At 46.4% G+C, this 21,497-nt stretch overlaps 1 protein-coding gene across 1 annotated transcript in view; it reads right to left on the bottom strand.

The window, feature by feature from the left end:
* TRHR (thyrotropin releasing hormone receptor) overlaps positions 1-21,497 on the bottom strand; it is a 726,087-nt gene that overhangs the window by 534,881 nt on the left and 169,709 nt on the right. The window contains exon 2 of the mRNA XM_069220623.1: positions 2,238-3,131. Within this exon, the coding sequence (XP_069076724.1) occupies positions 2,238-3,032 (795 nt within the window). The 5' untranslated portion in view covers positions 3,033-3,131. The remainder of the gene's footprint in view (positions 1-2,237; positions 3,132-21,497) is intronic.

Genomic DNA, 21,497 nt, shown 5'->3' with positions numbered 1-21,497 from the left:
CTACTCTTCTTGGCTTAGAAACACTCACCCTGTACTGCATAATCTCACAGGACCAGGGACTTAAACAACACCATGCACCTATCATACACAAGCAAAACATGGACACCCCACACTGTGCACTCTTGCAGGACCAGGGACTCAAGTGACACAATACATTGTATACAACAAATATAACACATTTTCCTAAATACTCCACTCAAAATTGGAACAGAATGAGCAAAAACGTACAATACAATTTGACATCAAAGATAAACATTCAGCATAGCATTAAAATGTTCTCTGGCAACAAACCCAAAGTCCTCCTATCTGGTGAGAGAAATCTCACCCAAACATTAGCGTAGAACACTGCCTGGAGACCCAAAACCACACAGTGCAGTGTGTCTTACTGAAACTGTTCATTACCCCCTCATGCCATGTGAGAAACAGCTGGTGCACAATACAAGAAACATAATCTTTGTGAACACTGACAGCGTTCCAAAACACTAGATGTAGGCCATAAATGCAGTTCAGTTTATTGAGGAACCGCACCCTACTCTACCACCGTTTTGTGTCTCCAAACGTGCCTTCAATGTCCCAGAGTGCGCCACTCAAGCCTACATAGTGGCTCCATATACTTTTTCTCAGATATGAAGTCACCAGTTTACACAATGGCTCTATATACTTCTCCTCAAATAAAATGGCTAGAATTTTTTTTTTCTCACATTAACAAAATTTGCAACCCTCTGACGTGTGTTGCACTGTCGAACACTTCCTGATGAAAACACTGTTAAACACTTCCTGGTCTTTCTGCCCGCCCCTGTATCAACAAAGCAGTTCACCGATTGTCCTCCCAGCTGTGATGTCACTATTTCAGCTGCACATGCATACCTCACATGCACTTGGCAATACATTCTACAGTTCTCCCAAGAAAATTCTCAGATACAGCGCAAAGCACCCTCTGCTCTCGATCATCATACTTGGAATTCCTGGCAGTAGCAGGACAATGAGGTAAGAGCTTTTCTTTGTAAGGTGTTGATGGTCCTGGCAACACGTCACACAGTCTCCACGCGCTCCCTTGAGGCTCAATAATGCCTCCAAAAATGGCGCTACACACGGACCTCCAAATCCACATGCTCCATTCAAAGGATTGCACTTTGTCTCACACTGCACTTTGTTACCACTGCAAGATTTTGGGTGACTCATCCTTTATCTTTAGATGTACTTGTCGACTACCGTTCTCCACAAGCAAAGTTTAATTCAGGGCAAAATTGCTGACAACGTCCCGATTTTACACAGTGCCAGTTCACCCACCACAAGTATGTTTTCACCCTGCTGGTTCACTCACCATCGGTATGTCCTGCAAAAGTGACGAAATGCTGTATCAAAGTCAATTCCACACAGTGGTGGCACTGGTCACACAATAATCTTTGTACATCTGGGTACATTCAGAGTTCAGCCAGTCTAATGCCCTTACATTTCCGTTGTCCGCAGGCTGTCTGGTAGAAAAGACACTGGTGGGGTTTCAGGACATCTCTTTTTCCTTCATAAGCCTTCAATCTTTAATTTACTCACTTCTTTGTTTTCATTCATTCTCCTCATGTGTAAGTTTGGTTTCCAATCATCACCAGTGATATAATCAAAGATCCTTCCTTAACAATTAGGAGCCAAGTAGCTAGTTCATGTAGCATAGAGTTTGTAGATTTATTTAAAATGTTACAAGATAAATAAGAAGTTACTTATTTTGGAAACCCCACCAGGAGCAGCATCCTCTCTGCTCAAACCACTCTCTCTGCCACACTTCTCCAGATACTCACCAACATTCCCTGACATCACACACACTGGCTGAGAAGAATAGGGATGATGGACGAGTGCACAGAATGCATCACAAGCATAGCGGATTATAACAGCCTGCACCTAAAATCATAATCAGTCCTGGGTGTTAATAAACTGTATAATTTTAAAGATTCACTCAAATTGGTAGGCATTCAACTGCACACAAACTCTTGACAATGCCATCTGCACCTTCCTAACTTGACACAGTGGTCTATCACCAGGTGTCTACAAGGAAAGGTGAATCCAATGCTGGATTCACACAAAGTTCCTTCACCTATTAGCCTCACAAAAAGTCCTGCCCCATTACCAACATCACATTGGGTCTTTCTGCATTATGGCTAAGTGAGATGTCTGCATGGAAGTATGTAACATGGCGAGATACTAACATCATGGTAACGGCTAAATAGTTTGCCAGATTTCCTTACCTGCCTTCTTGAAGAGATAGTACTGTTGCAACACCGGCTTGACATTTTTGAGTTGTATGCCTTGTTTTGATGAGATGAATCATTTCTCCATGTCTTAGAATTTTCTTTAGGATCTGAAGGAATGGGGTTCAGAAACAATATTCTAGCAATTAATCCATATAAAACAGTGGCCAGAGTCATTGGAACAACAAAAAAAATTGCAAAGTCTAGCAAATATATTGGAGAGTATAAGCTTCTAGGCACCTTGTAGTCACACTGAACCACTACGGCATCTTTGTATGTGGCTTTTTTAAGATCAAGCAAGAAAAACCACATCAAGCAATAGAGAGATGTAAAAGTCCAAACAAAGATGATAATCTTTTTAGCTCTTGAAATTGTACAAAGGAACTGGGCTTTAATAGGGTGGCAGATAGCCAGATACCTCTCAATAGTAAAAGCTGTAATTGAACATGAAGACGCGTTGATTCCCAGGTACTGGAGATATGTAATACAGATGCAACCAACATAACCATACACCCAGGAACCATAGACACTCTCTGTGATGTTAGGGAGACCAGCAGCCACCAAGACCATCAGATCAGCAATAGCAAGGCTCACCAGGTAGCAGTTGGTTGGGGTCCTCATATGTTTGGTCCTAAGAACCACCAAAACCACCATAATGTTACCTACTATGCCCAGTCCACAGATCAAAACAACCAGGAAGATAGTGACCACTTGATACTCCAGACCAAACCATTCTCTGTTTTGGAGCACAGTCTGGTTGTTAAGTAAATCAATATCAGTTCTGTTTTCCATCTTCACTGGATTGAAATTCTCCAAAATGTGAGACTTTCTCAGTAGAACATTTTCACAAATGCTGTGGTGCAGTTCATTAATTTAGTCGATGTTTTCTTCCTAGGGAAAAATGGAATAACATTAAAATTGTATTTCGTCACAAATCAGCACTTTATGCTATACTTCCTGTGTATCACGCCTCAGTAATCATAGTTTTTACTCTTCAGGTTTTGTGAATTAAGTACACCAGCAAATTGTTCACCGCTGTTGGGTAAACAAGACAGGATTGATTGTCAGCTGCATCTAAACTATTATTTACTGCAGTGTATTTAAATATGTGTCATGAAAGCCCAATTACTGTAGGTCAACCTTTTATTCAGTATTGTTATTTGTATGTCATTCCACTGTATGATTGCGTTTTAAAAGCTGTACTTGCAAAACTCCTACAGGAAATGAATATCTTCGAAAGGCAGCATTTAAAGTAATACAATTATTAAGGACATACATATTGTGATGAAAAGGTACAGCACATTAGAGTATTGATAATCGAGGCACTAAATAATCTTGATTTTTCTCATGTTTAAGACAAGTGGAATCCCTTTCATGAAAGGAACAAACAGCTGGAGAGAGCTTATAACTGGAATACTAATGATTCAAAGCAAAACAAACAAATGCAAGCATTGTCAAAACAAAAATGTCTCGCCATCATAATGTGAGTGCGAAGCTGTTAGCTTTGCCAATGTTTGACTGTAAAGTATTGTTTAAGAAAAATAAAAGGAAACATACTTTCAAAATATCAGCGGAAACGCAAATACTTATCTTATAATGGTATCTCAGAACAGTACATTCCATTCAGTGTTTTCAATCCTAATCCATTTCATGGTTTATTTTTCACTTTTCACTGAGAAAACTCTGAACATAACTTTAAAAGGAATAGGGAAATTCAGAATGTAAATGGAAAAATATGCCTAGGCGTACTTTACTTTTCACAGAATTCTTTCATCTGGTCTGCTTCAGGAGCCCAGGGAGCAGCTTTAAGGGCTACAATTATAGTTTTCATTCCAAGTACACCACCTCCTTCTGACAACTTTTGAGTGAGTGCAGCAGATGGTGAGGGCTTAATCTGAACTGATAGTTGCCGGAGGGGCCCACTGGTGCTACATTTTGGGAATAGCACTGCTTCAGATATTTAGGGCCAGATGTACCAATGTCCTGAAATGCAACTCGCAAATTACGAGTCAGATCGACTATCAATTTGCGAGTCGCAATTCAGGATGCAGAATGGTGTCCCTGACACCATCTGCGACTCTCAAGGGGGTCGCAAAGGCCCACCTCATTAATATTAATGAGGTGGGTCGCAATTTGCAACCCCCTTCCGACTCGCAGCACTCACAGGGATGGTGGCCTGCTGGAGACAGCAGACCACCATGTCTGTGACTGCTTTTAAATAAAGCAGGTTTTTTTTGTAATGCAGCCCGTTTTCCTTAAAGGAAAACGAGATGCATTACAAAATGAAAAAATTAAACGTTTCAGTTTCAGTTTTTCAGAGGGACCACTGCCTGCTCTGAAAAAATGTTTTCCAGGCCATTCACAAAGAGGAGGGGACCCCTTCCCTTTTGCAAATGGGTTACCACCAGTGTGACACTGGTGGTAACTGTGATTGCTTTGCGACCGAGTTCGCGACCACAAAGCAATGCAGCATCGCGCTGCGACTCGCAAATAGGAAGGGGAACACCCCTTCCTATTCGCGACTGGCAGTCCCGTTTTGCGAGTCGGTAACCAGGTTACCTACTCGCAAAACGGGAATTGGGCATCACGATGTGGGTTTTGCACGTCGCAAACAGCGAAATTCTCTGTTTGCGACGTGAAAAACCTTTGCTACATCTGTCCCTAAGTGAGATAAAGAGAGGAAAAAACACACAAAGTTTAAAAGACGATGGAAGAGAAAGACAGAAAACGGTCACAAAGAGAGATATCAAGACCCTGCAAGATGGAGATAAAGGGAGAGAGAGTATCTGGTAGTGGATTAAAGCGGCATGAAGTGTATTCAAGACTATGCAGCCTTATTGTTATGTGCGCTGACATCAAATCGCAACAACCACGGGTTTCTGATTCGTTCACTGACACTCATTCTTTTATAAAGCAAGCTTAAGTCAAGCAATACAGATTGCCCTTCCCACAGCGACATAAAAGTCTTTATAAAATCTGCTCTTCAGTCATACCCCAGCAAAAATATCCTTGTAGCTGTGGTTTTAAAGACAAGCTGGGAGGAGTGGGGAGCAATACAGTGCGGAGGGGAAGGAGATATTTGAGGGGGCCTAGAACAAGAGAGAGAGAGATAAAAAAAAAATGCACTGTCTTTGAGTGCTGAATGAAAAGGGAACCAGTTGTCCCCTAAATGTGAACGATGAAAGGATGCAAGTCAGTCAATCAAAAGAATCTTTCCAAAGGAGGTACATATACAAGAAGTGGAAGGAAAGCCATTGAATAAATTGAGTGGGCATGCTATAAGCCTATTGTAAGGTTAGAATAGGTGTTTCACATCCAGACAGCTTGAGCTGTCCGGTAGGCTAGACCTATAATTGTACTTTATTAAAAGCTGAATTTCACTTTAGCTGAAAGCTGAAATTTAAAAGCGAAAGAGGATCCAGGGAATATGAAGTAATTCAAACATTCTGCCAGATAGCATTTGTCTAAAAGATCATAACATGTAGAAGATGCAAATTCAGATATGTATTAAAATAAACATTGGCAAAGCAAATAGGGATTGTCTTTAAATTTTAAAATGCGGGTGCTTTTACCTTTGATATATTCTACCATTACTTTAGCATTGCAGAGTGGCAACAAATGTGGAGGCAGTGCATCAGCAATCTTGGAATGGTAAACAATAATAAAGTTTGACAAAGACATTGCCTGATAGCTACTTATATATGCTCACAGCCGGGCAGCCGTCTTGGAATGTTTTATGTTTTTTACTTTATTGCAAAAGTATTCTAATATAACCACAAGTGACTTACATGCAGGTGCACACAAGGGCAGCTACTCTTTATCATACAATAAGACATCAACTATTTTATAATGAAGAAAGAGACATTCCATTTCAAGATATTCTGGGGCGTTGAAAGATACTAATGTTATAGTGATGTGTACATTGGGCACAAGCAAAATGCTGTCACTTACAAAGAATGCAGCCAGTGGCCGAGATGGGTATGCCATTTCCCTTGTCGAATGCTGTGGTTTGCTGAAGCTAAGAAGTAATGCCAATTTAACAGAACGGTAATGCCAATTTAACAAAGTACACATATAACTATGGATATTATATATGTTATTTTTTAAAGAACAAAATATGGTCCAATATAGATACTGCTGGTCACAATTAAACCAGTATTCTTGCAACCACCATACTAATTTACAAGCCAACTTATGTACCCACACTAAGGTGCAAGTTATATAGTTGGAGCCATCGATTCTTACCACACTCTAACTTAAATTAGTTTTGAAACATAGCACAGGTGTTCTATCAATTTTATCTGGGAGTGGCTGGTCCTGAGTTTCAAAGAAAATCACACTGGAGAAGTTTAAAGTGTCTGACTGTAGGATATATTCTATGTCAGGACCAGAGACTCTGATTATGCTTCTCTTTCTATGCTTTATTTTTCTCAACAGCCAATCAAATAAAAAGATATAAAAATACTACATTTCCCATAAAGTAAACAGTCACATAACCAACCATAGAGATATACTTCCTCTTTCTTTGCTGCTCCACAGCCAGTTACGTGATCGTCTATTTTGCCATTGTATTCCATGCTTTTCAGTATGTTTCGCGTTATTGCAGGTCACGATTACTGTAAGAGCTTATTCTCTGATTGTTCAACTCCTTGTTTACTCCTTCTAGGGGACTGCTTCTGCCTCCGGGTAATCGAGGGCTCCTCACATTCCTAAAACATCAGTGGAGCAGGAGAGGGAGCGGAGACGCAACCTCCATCTTGAATTGGTCACGTCTCCTCGTTCTAGTATTAGAATGGAAGTGCGATAATTGCCACTCACTCATATTCACGGCATAGGAGGCTTGAGGGCAGCATCGGAGGGTGCGTGTCACCGTTCTTTTCATAGTTAACTTCCCAAAATATTAACAATCCTTCCTCCTTTTACCTCATTGTGCTCCATATGCCCTGTGGCATCAGAGAGTGCCCAGGGTCGTACAATTCAGAATAGGCTTTACCCAGAGTGCTTCAGGCGTCTCCCTCCACACTCTAAACACCATTTCAGCGCCTGCTGGGGTTAGCACTCCCCATAAGTTTTTTCCGGACAATTATACTTGCCTTTTTTGTCAATTTCCCACACTGTCATAGCTCAATATGACCCCTATGAGGAAGACAGAGGGGATAATCAGGAAATGTCCCCCTTTTGTTTAGACAACCTGGTGGAGGCACTAGATAACAATGTGCAATTATCAGTAGCACTAGATAACAATGTACAATTATCAGTTAATAAGGCATTAGCCAAGGCCCTTGGACCCCTGATCTCCTACCTCAAGCAGGGCTGGCTTCCCTCTATAACTGCCTCTAGTGATCCAGCACCTAAATCATCTAAGCAAACAGAGGGAAAAACCAAGGGTAAGGCCAAAGCAAAACGATGGCACTCCGAGGCTTTTGAACAGCTGTCTATGTCAATCCTTGATGAGCATGGGTATAGCCATCCTCAACCGCAAGTCTTCTCCTCTGATCACCCCTTTAAGGTGTTGGACCTTATTGGTTCCAATTCATCCAAGGGTTCTTCGGACAGTGATCAGAACGACGTCCCTGGGACCAGCAGGAAGAGGCGTCATGATCAGAGCTCGGATCCGGACCCTAGACCCCCAAAACTACTTACCTTTGATCTGACAGAGATTGTCCATCCCCCGTCCACCAACTGGACTCCTTTGCCTGAAGTAGCTAACTATGTTCAGTCACACCTTAGACAAGGTTTTGACAAAGAGGTCAGAGCGAGGCTGAAATCTGAATGTCTCAGACCAGATCTGGATGGTGAGGTGGCGTATATGCCTGAAGTGGAACCAACTATGGTACACTTCATGAATAAATGGTCCAGAGACCCCAAGAAAAGACTGCACAGAGCCTGGTGATCCTGCCACGATAAACTGTTGGATATTTCAGGACCCCTTATTATGCTCCTGGAATTGGGGTTCCACTCTAAGGAGTGTTCCTGTTGACCCAGACATTTTAATAGGTTGGGAGCAACGTGCAGTTTGCCAACTGGATGATGCCAATGTGGCCAGGTCCACAGAAAGGAGAAGATTGATTCTCAAGCGGATTGACCCTAAGTTGAATGACCTGGTAACCTCTGAGGCCAGCCCGATTTCAAAGGGTTTACTTTTTGGGGGTAATTTTGAAGGACCTAGGAAAGTTTGCAGTGAAGTATAATACTTTTGACAAGACACACCTGTCTTTAAAGAAAGTCTTCTGTAACACCGGTTTTGGAAGGTCCAGATGATATAGAACCCGTTCGTCAGGCTGTAGATTTTACCAGGGTTCCTAGCATGAAGCCTTCAACAGGTCTCATGGAAGCTGGCAAGACCAATACCCTGACCAGACCTTCTATCCCTCCAGACCCTATGGTGGTCGTCAACGCTTCTGTAGGGGCAGAGGTTACCACAAAGGTTCCCAAGACACATGACATGCAGGTGAGAATTCCACTTTATTCAGAGGTGATTTTGGGGGGAAGAATTGGGTGCTCCTCACTCAGGACGCATGGGTCCTAGATTCAGTTCAGGGGTACAAGCTGGAATTTTACAGCTCTCCAGTTCAAAATTCCCCTCCTCTACAGATGTCTTCTTCTATACGAGAGCTTTTAGCAAGGGAAATTCTTTCCCTGCTTCGCAAAGACGCCATATGCCTTTTGTCTCCTCATCCAGGAGATTTTATCAGCAATGTTTTCTTGGTCAGCAAAAGAGGTGGGGGTTCCAGCTTAGTGCTCAACTTAAAAAACTTCAATTCATGGATTATATACAGACATTTCAAGATGAAGGGTATTCATCTCCTTTGAAATCTCCTTCAAGAGGGAGACTGGATGGTCAGATTGGACGTGAAGGAAGCTTATCTCTCGGTCCCCATCTTTGCTCCTCACTGGTGCTTTCTTCAATTCCTTTGGCGGGGACAATATTACGAGTACAAGGTTCTGCCATTCAGTCTCTCGTCAGCTCCATGGTGTTTCACCAAGCTGATGAGACCAGTGGCAGAAGCACTCTGCGTCAGGAATGTCAGACTCATCATCTACCTCGACAATTTACTTCTGATGGCCCAAGAGCCTCAGACGGTAATTCTTTACCTTTCCTTGACAATCCATTTATTACAGGAATTAGGATTTGTCTTCAACAAACAAAAGTCGTGTCTGATCACTTCCCAACAGATGGAATTTTGGGGATGTCAAATAGATTTGGTGTTATCCCAGTTAATTCTTCTCTCTCAGAAAATTCAGAACATCAAGGAGAATTGAGGTCTGCCTTCAAGACCAGATAATATTGTTGAGGTCTGTAGCACGGATTCTGGGTTTCCTAGCCTCATCTATTGAGGCAATATTCAAGATCCAGCACCTCAGGAAGGGTTTGTCATATTCAGATCAGGTTTAGCTTTCGGAGGAGGCCAAGCTGGAGTTAAACTGGTGGTTGACTCACATAGAAGCCTGGAATGGCAAAGTGATTTTTGGCAATGCTCCAGATGTAATTCTGGAATCAGATGTCAGCAGGTGGGGTTGGGGTGTCAGGTGCAGATCCCTCTCCACAGGGAGTCGTTGGTCGGAGAACGAACTTCACCTCCACATAAACTGTCTGGAGTTGTTGGCGGGATCGTTTGTGATCAAGAGCCTTCCCCCTTCCACGTCAGATTGTTGCATTCTGCTGAGGATGGACAATGTTTCAGCAGTTCGCTATGTCAACAAGCTGGAGGGCATGAGGTCTCGGATGTTAGCAGAGATTGCAAAGGATCTTTGACATTATTGTCCGCAATGCCGGATTCCGGTTATTGGGGAATACCTTCCAGGGGCGAAGAACTCAGAAGCGGACTGGTGTTCATGTCACCTCAGAGATTTCAGCGATTGGAGGTTACATCTGAAGATCTTCATCGCATTTGGGGCATTTTTTCAGTGGACACGTTTGCCTCCAGGATCAATCGGCAAATTCTTGCTTTCTTCAGTTGGCGCCCGGATACGGAGGCTCTGGCAGCGGGCGCATTCTTACAGGATTGGTCTTTCTCTGGTAAATCGTCAGAAGACCAATTTGGTCCTGGTAACATCATTTTGGAGAGCACCACCATGGTTGTCTTTGGATCTAGAAATGTCATGCGACATTCCTTTTCTGTTCCCTCATCTCCGGAATCTGCTATTGGATCCGGCAGGCTTTCCACATCCACTGATACCATTGAACCAGCTCAAACTAGTGGCCTGGAGTGTTTCAGGATTAGATGGAAACCAGGCGTTTCGGCTCAGAATTCCGCCTACATTGATCAGGCCTGGTCCAGTAATACCCATAAACGATATGCTTCGGAATGGTGCAGGTGGGTTTGCTGGTGTAGTGAAAGGAGTTTGGATCCCTCTCAGGCGGATGGGTGCTCTATAGTTAATTTTCTGTCTTCATTAGCTGAATCTGGACTGAATTATAGGCCAGTAAACAACTACTGATCTGCTACAACAGTGGGCCATGTTCCCGTCAATGGTAGACCTATTGGGGAGGAACCTTTGGTATAAAAGTTATTGAGGGGTAGTTGTTTCTCCAGTCCCCCTGAACCGAAATACTCTGTCTTCTGGGACGTGAGCATGGTGCTACGGTTTTTAAAATCTTGGGCGGATAACAAGTATTTGTCACAAAAACAGTTGTTGTCAAAATTAACTATGTTGTGTCTGATTTCTTGCAAAAGAGTTTCAGATGTCTGAGCTTTAGACCTAAAGGGTCGTTAATTTTCTCCAGAGGGTGTTTCCGTCTCAGTCTCTAGGTGGACCAAGACTAACATTAGGTTAGTGTGGGAAAGTCTTCCTTTTTGCCCTGGTCACCCTCAAACTTTTTGGACAGATTCTGGTGGTTACTGACTCTTGGCTGTGTACTGGGTACTGCTTACCAGTCCCAGGGCCAGTGCTCTGTGTAAAGTGGATATGCAAATTACGCTAATTATAATTGGCAATATTACCCTACCTATATGTCCCTAGTATACGGTAGGGCATGTAGGTTTAAGGACCCCAGCATAGGTAATGCACCCATAGGTGCACTGCTGAGGTGCCCAGTGTCATTTTAAAGGCAGGCCTGCCTTGCTGGCTGCTTTTAAACTAAAGTTACATACAAATTTGTCTTTGGAATTAAAAGTGCTCTCAAAGTCTTAAACTACCTTATTTTTACATATAAGTCACCCCTAAGGTGTGCCATATGTGCCCGTAGGATTGGGGGCCATGTAACTGTAAGCAGGGACCTTATAAAAATGGTGAAGGTAAAACAGCCAAATTCGTTTTTCCCTCATTGTAGTGAATGGCCTCCATAGGCTAGAACAGGGAGACTTTATTTTAATTTATACAATTCCCTTAAGTGTCAAATACCACAAGTTTGGTACCAACCAATTGTTGTAATATATCCCACAACTTATAATTGTTGGATTTAATATAGCTTGTTCAGGTAAAGAGTTTTAAACTCTACCTAAAAGGTTGCCAACTTCAGCCCTGTAGTTCTCTGCTATGATTGGCCAGCCTCTGGCAGCCTGGCCAGGCTGCCTTGATGAGGTGTGAAGTAGCCTGGGGGAGAAGAACTTCCCTCAGCAGATGGAAAAGCAGGAAGAGGGAGGGCTGTCAAACTGGTCTTCAAAGGCAGGGAAGGACATTTGGAGCAACCCAGCACCTCCCTCACATCCTGCAAACCCAAACAATGAGGTGCCCCCTTGATTAGATTAGAAGAGGGCAGGAGAAGGGTGTGTTTAGAATTTGTAGCCACACCAGTGGGTGGGCTCAGCCAGACGTAACCTCCAAAAATCTTTTTCAACCATGATGGATTTTCGAGGAATGTTGCTCCCTGTAATTGATTTTTGCCACAATTCCCAGGAAGTGGTCATCACAGGGGGAAGGACCCTGCACCTGACTGGAGAACCAGAGCCCCCCTGTTTTTCACCCCAGGATCAAGGATACAACTGGCAGACCTGCACCCACACCTCAGATCCCTACCAGGAAGAATTACAGGAGAAGAAGGACTGCCCTGCTGGATCCCTGAACTGCACCTGAACACTGCACTCTGGAGGACTGCTCCAGCTGCACACTTGGGCTTCACCACAAGAAGGACTTTTCCTGGCTTCAACCTGTTTGCTACAGGTGAAAAATTGCTAACCAGGGTCCCCTGTATCAACTCCTAAAGAAACTGACAAGCTGACCACTGTCCAGTGGCCAAATTGGAGTTTGCACCAGGTACATTTTGGGAGTTGCAGTCCACATCCTCAAGGAGCATCTCAGAGCTTCTAGAACCTTGAGGTGAGCCATGGACCTCAAAAGAACATTAAAAGAACATCTGGGAGAAGATCCAGAAATTTGGATCAGTTTGGGGACCTTTTTTAAATAAGCTCCATGAAGGGACGACCCACCTCAGCAACTCTAGCTGGCATGCCTCAACCTTGACCCAGCCTGACTTTCCGGTTCGTCCCGGTGAAGAAAATCTCCAAAAGAGTGACTAAGTCCGAACGTAGAAAGTTGACCGGGACCTCCCAGGCAAGCATACCCAAAGAGTACTCCAAGGATGTCGGATCAAGATTCAAGATTGCCTCAATCGAAGGATTTCATCTAGAAAAAATGACTACGTCCGAAGGTAAAAATCTCCGCTGAGGGAGCCCGCAACACTTTAAAAATTCATATCTCCGGTTCCCATTATCCGATTGTATTCATTTTGGTGTCATTTTAAAGCTAAGAATATTTCCCAGCTATATAAATTGTATTTGCAATTTTAAACAGTTTCCTCTGTTTTATTTAATTACTGCTTTCTGATATTTGAATGCTTTACACTTTGTCTCCTAAGTTAAGCCTTGTCACTCATTGCCAAGCTACCAAGGGTTGAGCTAGGTTTAATTTATTGAGACATAACTGGACCTAAGTGGAGGTTAGTGGCCTATAGCTAAATGTAGGTAGTTACCTGCCCTTACTAATAACCCATTTTCCAACAGTTAGTTTCTTACCCAGTTTTTGCTAATGATTCTAAGGTGTGTGTGGTTCATTGTCTCAGAGTTTACGAAGACGCGACTAGCAAACTTCACATGGATTTTCAGGGGTTATTTCTCATTGTGTTGCAGAAGCCCTTTAGACCAGTCTCTTCCACCACGTTGGCTGGATTGATGCATTGGCTTCTTTCGGAAGCTGTGAGAGGCGTTTCCGTTTGCGGAGCTCATTCTGCCAGAGTGGCTATGGCCTCAAAATCTTTTGCTCTAGCGTTTCGCTTAGAACATATCATGAAAGTGGCAGGTTGGTCATCTGAATCCACGTTTAAATAATTCTATCATAAACCTGTTATCGATGTAACATCAATAGTGGTGGCTCAGCTTTGAACAAGCATAATCAGAACCTCCGGTCCTGACATAGAATGAAAGGTTTCTAGCTACTGCGTCAAGAATTTTCAATTCTGTTAAGGACACAGAGGTGAGGATTATCCCGCCCGGCAGATATATGGTGATGTCCGTAAGGTATATAAGTATGCTGTTTCAAAATATTTCGATTGTGAAGTTAGTATTATTTCCCACCTGTTTAGTTTTTGCTTGAGGGTTAGAGAATAGTTTTACGCTCTATTTTTATCCTTAGGTACAGAGCAAAAAGAAGTCTAAAGGTGTGCTTTGCAGGATTAATATATCAGGAGAGTCTGCCTTCCTCAGTTGTTGATCGCTGAGTTTCGACAGATCTCAGGGAACTCCGAGTTTCTAATCTAGAGCTGAGGGATGGCTATCAAGTTTATTATGCTTATCTCTGCAAAGAAAAAGGAAGTAGTATGATGTAATAGAGTTTTTATAGAAGGGTATCTCTATGGTTGGTCATGTGACTGTTTGCTTTCTGGGAAATATAGTGTTTTTATATATTTTTATTTGATTGGATGCTGAGAAAAATAAAGCATAGAAAGAGAAGTATAATCCTCTCCTCCATGCCCTTAAAAATCTTTAATTCCCTCACCATTCCAAAAAATACCTGTGTCATTTTTACTTGTCAATTAAACAACTTTCTCTTTTGTTTCTTTTTGAAAACTGGCATTGGTCAGGGATACTGTAATGACCAAACCAGTATATCAGTTGGCTCTTCTGACTGGGTTCTTAATGTGCAGCAGGCTCACAGTCCAGGTAACTGTAAAAGACTTAGGCCCTCATTTCAAGTTTGGCGGTCTTTGGGAAAGACCGCCATGCAAACTCCTGCCACCATTCCGCCAGTGTTGGTGGTATAGGGGGTCATTCTGACCCCCGGCGGTCAGGGTCGGCGGGAGCACCGCCGACAGGCCGGCGGTGCCCCGCAGGGCATTCTGACCGCGGCGGTTCGGCCGCAGTCAGAAGAGGCAAACTGGCGGTCTCCCGCCGGTTTACCGCTGCCCTTAGAATCCCCCATGGCGGCGCAGCTTGCTGCGCTGCCATGGGGGATTCTGACACCCCCTACCGCCATCCTGTTCCTGGCGGTTCGGCCGCCAGGAACAGGATGGCGGTAGGGGGTGCCGCGGGGCCCCTGGGGGCCCCTGCCGTGCGCATGCCAATGGCATGGGCACGGCAGGGGCCCCCGTAAGAGGGCCCCGCAAAGTATTTCAGTGTCTGCTAAGCAGACACTGAAATACGCGACGGGTGCAACTGCACCCGTCGCACCCCGGGAAATTTTAAATGGCCGCCACGGTCTTTTGACCGCAGTGCGGTCATTCAACGGCGGTACCTTGGCGGACGGCCTCCGCCGTCCGCCAGGGTCATAATCAGGCCCATAGTGTCTGCCGTATTACTAAACACAAACACCAAGCCGACAAAACACAGCCAGAAATCCAACACCGGCAGTGCCACTGATAGCGAAAGAGCGACTGTCCATCCGCTGGGCCTGCCACACCGACACAATTCTGCCCGCCAAATTATGAGTCACAATTCAGCACAGCGGAAGATGTACGCCAGTAAACCACTGGCAGTGCGCACTGCGGCGGGCTAGAAAATCACAGCCAATAGAAGGCCAGATTGGACAGGCCGAATACCCCACACTTGAAACATATACACACACCACACACACCTGTTCACCGCACTTTAATTCACAGCCCCTAACACACCCCACAAACCCTTGCAAATACCACCACGAGCGAGAGGTATACGATCCAGGAACCACAGCAGATAGAGCAAGAATCCACACGTTGCACACACCCCCACAACATGTCACGCCACAAGCACCCACGCTTCACTGACAATGAGTTGCGGGTCATGGCGGATGGGATCGTCAGAGTTGAGCCACAACTGATGGGAGCACAAGTAGAGTAAACATCAATGGGCAGGAAAACTGAGCTATGGCAGAGATCATCGACAGGGTGAACGCAGTTGGCTGCTACCCCCGCACAAAGGAGGACATCAGAAAGACGTGGAACAACCTGAGGGGGAAGGTCTGTTCCATGGCATCCAGGCACAACATCACCCTCAACAAGACTTGCGGTGGACCCCCACCTCCTCCCCTTGACCTGGGAGGAGAAGGTCTTGGACATCATGCATCCTGAGGGCCTGATAGGAATCATTGAAGGGATTGATACTGGTACGGAACCTACACCCCCTCTGAGCACTAACCACTCCAGTCCTGCATGCCTCCAAAGCACCCACCACTCCCCATCATCTCACAAACCACAAGAATGCACCCCCACTATCACCCGACCTTCCTACTCTGCAATGCCACACCATCCCTCTCCCACCATCCATACACCCACCCCTCACAAGGCATGTTAAATCTTAATTATTTCCTCAACTACCACTCCCAAAATCCATCACTAGACATGCCAGAGCCGAGTCACACTCAGAATTCACAATGATGCACCTGCATAGACATGCGCCCCAAAGCTCACCAAGACTGCTAGCCAACACCACCTCTTGACCAATGCCAATTACAGAAATGTCAAACAGCAAACCCACAACTACAATTGACATGACAAGCGTAGCCCAAAGGCCATTCACCATGCAGTGTCAGCATTGCTGCAAATGTCATTGCCATCCATGGGTAACGATTCCACCCACTGCAAGTGGCACCCCATGACACTACAACAACATTTCCACGTAATAACTCTCACCCTGTCTATGCACAGCTAACTGTGCTACTGCCATCCAGCAGAGGATGCCAGGGTCAGACAGCCCTCTCTAGGATGAAGGCCCCAGTGGACGTCTGGAGGTAAAACAAAATGCCTGGGCCATCTGGGGGGACTGTCCAGTCCACCTCCAGCAGCCCCAACCTAGACACCCTGGACTCACCCTCCTGTGTGGCTACTACACCACAGTTAGCCCTTCTTTGCCAAACCTGTGCCTCAGGGAGCATTCACTAAGAGGTGTGCCTCACAGTACAGGGGCCTGAGTCAAGGGCACCCGCTCCAGACAATGAAGGCCTTTTTGCTACTGGGAGTGGGCACACTGTGCCAGGGGCACAGACAAAGGGGCCAGGGCTAGTGGGAGGGGATCTGTGGGCCAAGGGAGGGTGCAGCAACTGCATCAGACTGGCCAGGAGGCCCTCAACCAGGTCCTGGGTACATACCACCAAACCCAGGACACCATGGCCCAGATGCTCACTACCCTGAAGGAGACCCAGAGGCTGCAGAGGGAGAACCATCCCAAGGCCATGCAGCTGTGGCAGGCCCATAATGCCACTATGGCCACCATGGCATGGTGCTGACAGAACTTGCCATCATCCAGCGTCAGTCCACCTCCCACCAGCAGGCCCCTACCATAATCCAGATCACATCTGAGCCCTCCACGTCAACTGTAACCAGTGGAATGGAGGCCCTGCCACAGGTCACGCAGGACACCAGCACCCCTTTCCTTGTAGCTGAGGAGCCCCCATGCAAGCGAGGATGTCCAACCAGACATACAGCCTCCACTGAGGCCAAGACCAAGACCACTGTCAGCAAGTGAGCCACTTCAGAACATACCACCTTGTGTTTCACAGCGACACCCTGTTGACTGTCCACTGTCATAACACCTTTTTCACATGGCCATCATACTGGACAACGACTCCCCATAGGTGGGCTAAGTACTCAGATGATCCCACTCCCATCACACCACTCATCAGCCCTTGCAATTGTATCATAAAAATAAACACCTTTGAGCACAGTTTCTGTCTACGTCTTTATCTACCACGAGTACATTATCTACATTATTATGTGGCTCTTGCGCTCGCATTGACCACTTGCTCCCTGTTTCTCTTCCTCCCCTCTGTCTCTCACTGTCCCAACTTCCCTCCCTCTGCTCCTCTGTCTTTGTGTGCAACAGCATCATCTGGCGAAGGAGAAGGGGCAGAGGCAAGTGGAGAAGCCAAGGGGACCAGTGGGACAGAGGGCGAGTGGAGCACCACAGGGGAGACAGGAACATCTACAGCATCATCAGATTTGTCCTCCGATGGTGACTACCTGGTGGTGGCAGATTCTTCAGGCCCTATGCCTGCACCATCCTTGTCCGCCACCCTCCTCACCAGCACTCTCTCCTTGTAGCTCCTCACCCAGTTGCCCGTGCTCACTCACCCAGGAGGGTGGGCATCTCCTTTGCCGTAGGCACCTCTACCCCTGCAACAGTCAACCCTTCTGCCCTCAGTGAGGAAGCTATTGACCTCCTGAGGTCCATCTCTGTTGGGCAGACAACCATCGTGAATGTCATCAAGGGACTGGCATCCCAGATGCAACAGTCAAATGCGTTCCTAGAAGGCATTGACGAAGCCCTGTCTGCCCTTCAGAGATCATTTCAGGCTCTGGCCTCCTCATTGACGGCAGCCAGTGTTCCTTCTTCTTCTGCCCCCCCTCCAACTACCTGTTTTCACTCCGACATCCCTCTCTCATTTCCCATCCCATCTCATTTCCGATCCAAAGCACACTTTCATACCAGCATGTATCCCCGTCAACAGACCAAGAGCATAAGGACATTCACATGCACCACAAACGCCACCACTGCCATGGACACACCCACTTGTCATATTTCTCCAGGACTGTGACCGCTGATGAAGACGATGATGGAAAGTACCGCAGCCTAGCACACATGGGAGGAAAGGGCACAATTACACACCCACCCTCCCCACCCACACTGCAACACAAATGCAACCCCTCCCACCACCCTAAGCCATACATACCCTAACAAAATGTACTTACCAGACACAAGCCAACAAATATCTGCACCAATGCACACACCTGTGTACACCACATCCCCCCACAGTGAAGCGCTGTCCAACGGGTCAATATATCACCAACAGGTCTGCTGGGAACTAACATTTATTTTTAAGAAATAATAATAAATATCCAAACAAGGCCAACGGCCAGTCCATATTCAAGTCCCGAAAGGGCAAACATAGCCCACACTTGACTCCCACAATGAAAAAAATCCTCCACTGAGAAGGGGCATCAATGGGTCAGCCAGGCAGCTCAGGGATCAGAGGCAGGGGGTGACGGGGTCTCAGATTTGGAAGGGGGGTTCTTGGGTATAGGTTATGGAGGTGGATGGGATTTGGGCTTGCCCTTGGAAGGAGGAGGAGTTGGCCTGGACCGGGGGATGGCAGCGGGACCAGGGGCAACACAGGCCTTCTTCCTCCCTGGGGAAGGGGCATAGGAATGGGTAGGGTGAACTGGGGAGAGCTTTGAAGAAGAAGGAGTGGGCTTGTGGAGGCCAAGAGAATGTTTAGTGACAAGACAGGATGGGCCAGTGGGTTCAAACAGGTCAGCAATGGAGAGGAAAAGCTTTTCAGGTGCAGCTAGAGGGGTTTTGGAGACAGATTTGGGAGTGGAGGGTGAGGGAGAAGGTGGTATGAGGTGTAGGTGTGCTGGACTTGGATGCAGGTGCCTGTTTAGTGCCCAGATATTTGGTGGATGTGTGTGGAGTAGATGAGTGTGAGTGTTTCTGTGTTTTTGGAGGAGCTGGTGGACACAGTGGGGGAGGTGGATGTTGGTGTGCCTGTATTAATATGTTGGGTGTTTACCTGCATGTGGTAGGGCGTGTGGTGCTTGTGTATCTCTGTGTGCTTCTTGTGTGTTGATTTGGGTGCATGGCTGTCTGTATACGTACTTGGGATGGGTGAAGGGAGTGGGGTGCTGGAAGGGGTAGAGGCGGCATGAGGGGGGACGGAAAGACCAGGGACACTGTCCACCGTCAAAGACGAGGCCAAAGCCTGAAAAGATCTCTGGAGGCCAGACATGGAACCATGAATGCCTTCCAGGAACACATTGTATTGCTGCATCTTAAATGCCAGCCCCTGCATGGCATTTACAATGGTTGTCTGACCTATAGAGATGTTTTACAGGAGGTCAATAGCCTCCTCAGTGAGGACAGCAGGTCTGACTGCGGCACGAGAAGGGGTCCCTGGGGCGAAGGAGGCACCCACCCTCCTGGGTGAGTGGGCACAGGCAACTGGTTGGGGAGCTACAGGGAGGGAGTGCTGGTAAGGGGGTGGTGGACAAGGATGGTGCAGATGTATGGGGTGGTGGAAGATGACACAGAATGGGTGGGCCCAGTAAGGTCCGCCAACACCCGGGAGCTGCCATTGGAGGAGGTGTTGGAGTCACTACCTCCAGTGGTAATTGCCTCCCCATGGTACTCCCCTCGCCCTCCACCCCACTGGTCCCCTTGGAATTGGTGGACTCTGCCTCCTGGGTCCCGTGGACTGTAGCATCCCCACTCACCAGTGACTCAGCTCCCTCACCAGAAGATGCTAAAGCACACAAGGACACAAGAACACAGAGGGGTAGGGAGAAAAGAAGGAAGAAGTATGTCAATTCAAGAAAAAATACACATGTTGGGACACATACACTCCCACCCATCTCAGGCACTAACCCTCAGCAGACACAATATATTATATGAATGTGTCCCTAACTAGTAGGCATGTTCCCACAGTACACTACATTACCATCCTCTACTCTGCTACACTTTGCAATGGGAAACAATGAGAGATGATGTCAAGACAACAAATCTGCAAATCCATGAGGCTACATTAAAACCAATAGCCCAAACAGGAAACCCCTCACAGGCCTACATTCCCAGCCATATCTACCTAAGGGCACTATCCCACAGATGTAGAGGGGGCAGAACTGCAGGGACACACCTGTCTATGGGCCCTGCACTACAATGCAAGCTCCCCATAGCACCTAACTACACTCATCATAGTAGCATCACAACAGTGTTGGTACTCACCCCCTTGTAGCTGCTGTGCTGCCTTCAAGCGCCCATCCAAATTTGGATAAGCCACTGCCCGAATGTAGGCCATTAGGGGGGTCAGGGTCCGGCTCGCACCCCTCCCTTGTTGGAAGGCCGTCTCTAGCTGTGACTCTCCTGTCGTCCGGGCCCAGCCCCTCAGGTCCTCCCACCGCTTCCTGCAGTGGGTGGTCTGCCGGTTGCACTTCCTTGGTGATGGCTTGCCACAATCCTTTTTTTTCTTATGGGCCCTGACCTGCATGGGACACACAGAGTAAAGAAACAGATGTCAGTGTGGGTGCCCCATACACAAATGCCATGCCAATTCAACCTGACAGCTCATGGAGACATACATATAGACAATAGCCAAGCCAAAAACTGCCAGACACACTACGAGTAAGCATTCACACAACCAACAAAAATGCCCACAAGCATCCACCACATTCACATACATTCAAGGAGGACAAATAGCAATTCACCTGGGCCTTTGGTCACCCATATAGCTTTGCATACAGGGGTAGGACCCCATCCACCAGCTTCTCCAGCTCCTCCGTGATGAAGGCCGGTGCCCGTTCCCCTGTAGCACGTGCCATCTCAAGGACCAGAGCCAGGACACAGCAGCACACGCAGTGGAGTTCTTTCCTACTCGAGGTGCAGGAGTCAAGTGGCAAGGGCATGGCAAAATGGCGGTATATACCGAGGCGGTGTGCACCGCTGGCAGTGATCATGATTGGCCCTGCTTCCCCATTGACAACAATGTTATCCAGTTATCAGGTGCACGGCGATGAACACCGTCTACCACCATGAAGACTAACACCAGCGGAATGAGGTCACTTCCTACACTACACTACCTGTAGGGCAGGGGGCTGCCATTTTGCATCCACCACACCTTCATAGTCTGGCCGGGTTATGGTTACTGGTCCACCTCATAGAATGATGGTGGGAAGTGTGCATCCACTGTGATGCAATAAAAAATACACACCTCACCACACATTACCTTGACAGGATTACCATGTTTTTGCCTCTGTGTTGGGGACAATTGTGTCACATGTACAAAATGAATAGTGGAACCTTGTTATGGAAGTGTATGTCCCAAGTCAAGGTGTCTCTTTTCCTCCCCCATAGGTACAGA

The sequence above is a fragment of the Pleurodeles waltl genome, chromosome 2_2 (assembly GCF_031143425.1).
Source record: "Pleurodeles waltl isolate 20211129_DDA chromosome 2_2, aPleWal1.hap1.20221129, whole genome shotgun sequence".
In the NCBI taxonomy this organism is placed as follows: domain Eukaryota; kingdom Metazoa; phylum Chordata; class Amphibia; order Caudata; family Salamandridae; genus Pleurodeles; species Pleurodeles waltl.
The sequence above is the reverse complement of the archived record's forward strand: the minus strand, read 5'-3'. Positions and strand labels throughout refer to the sequence as shown.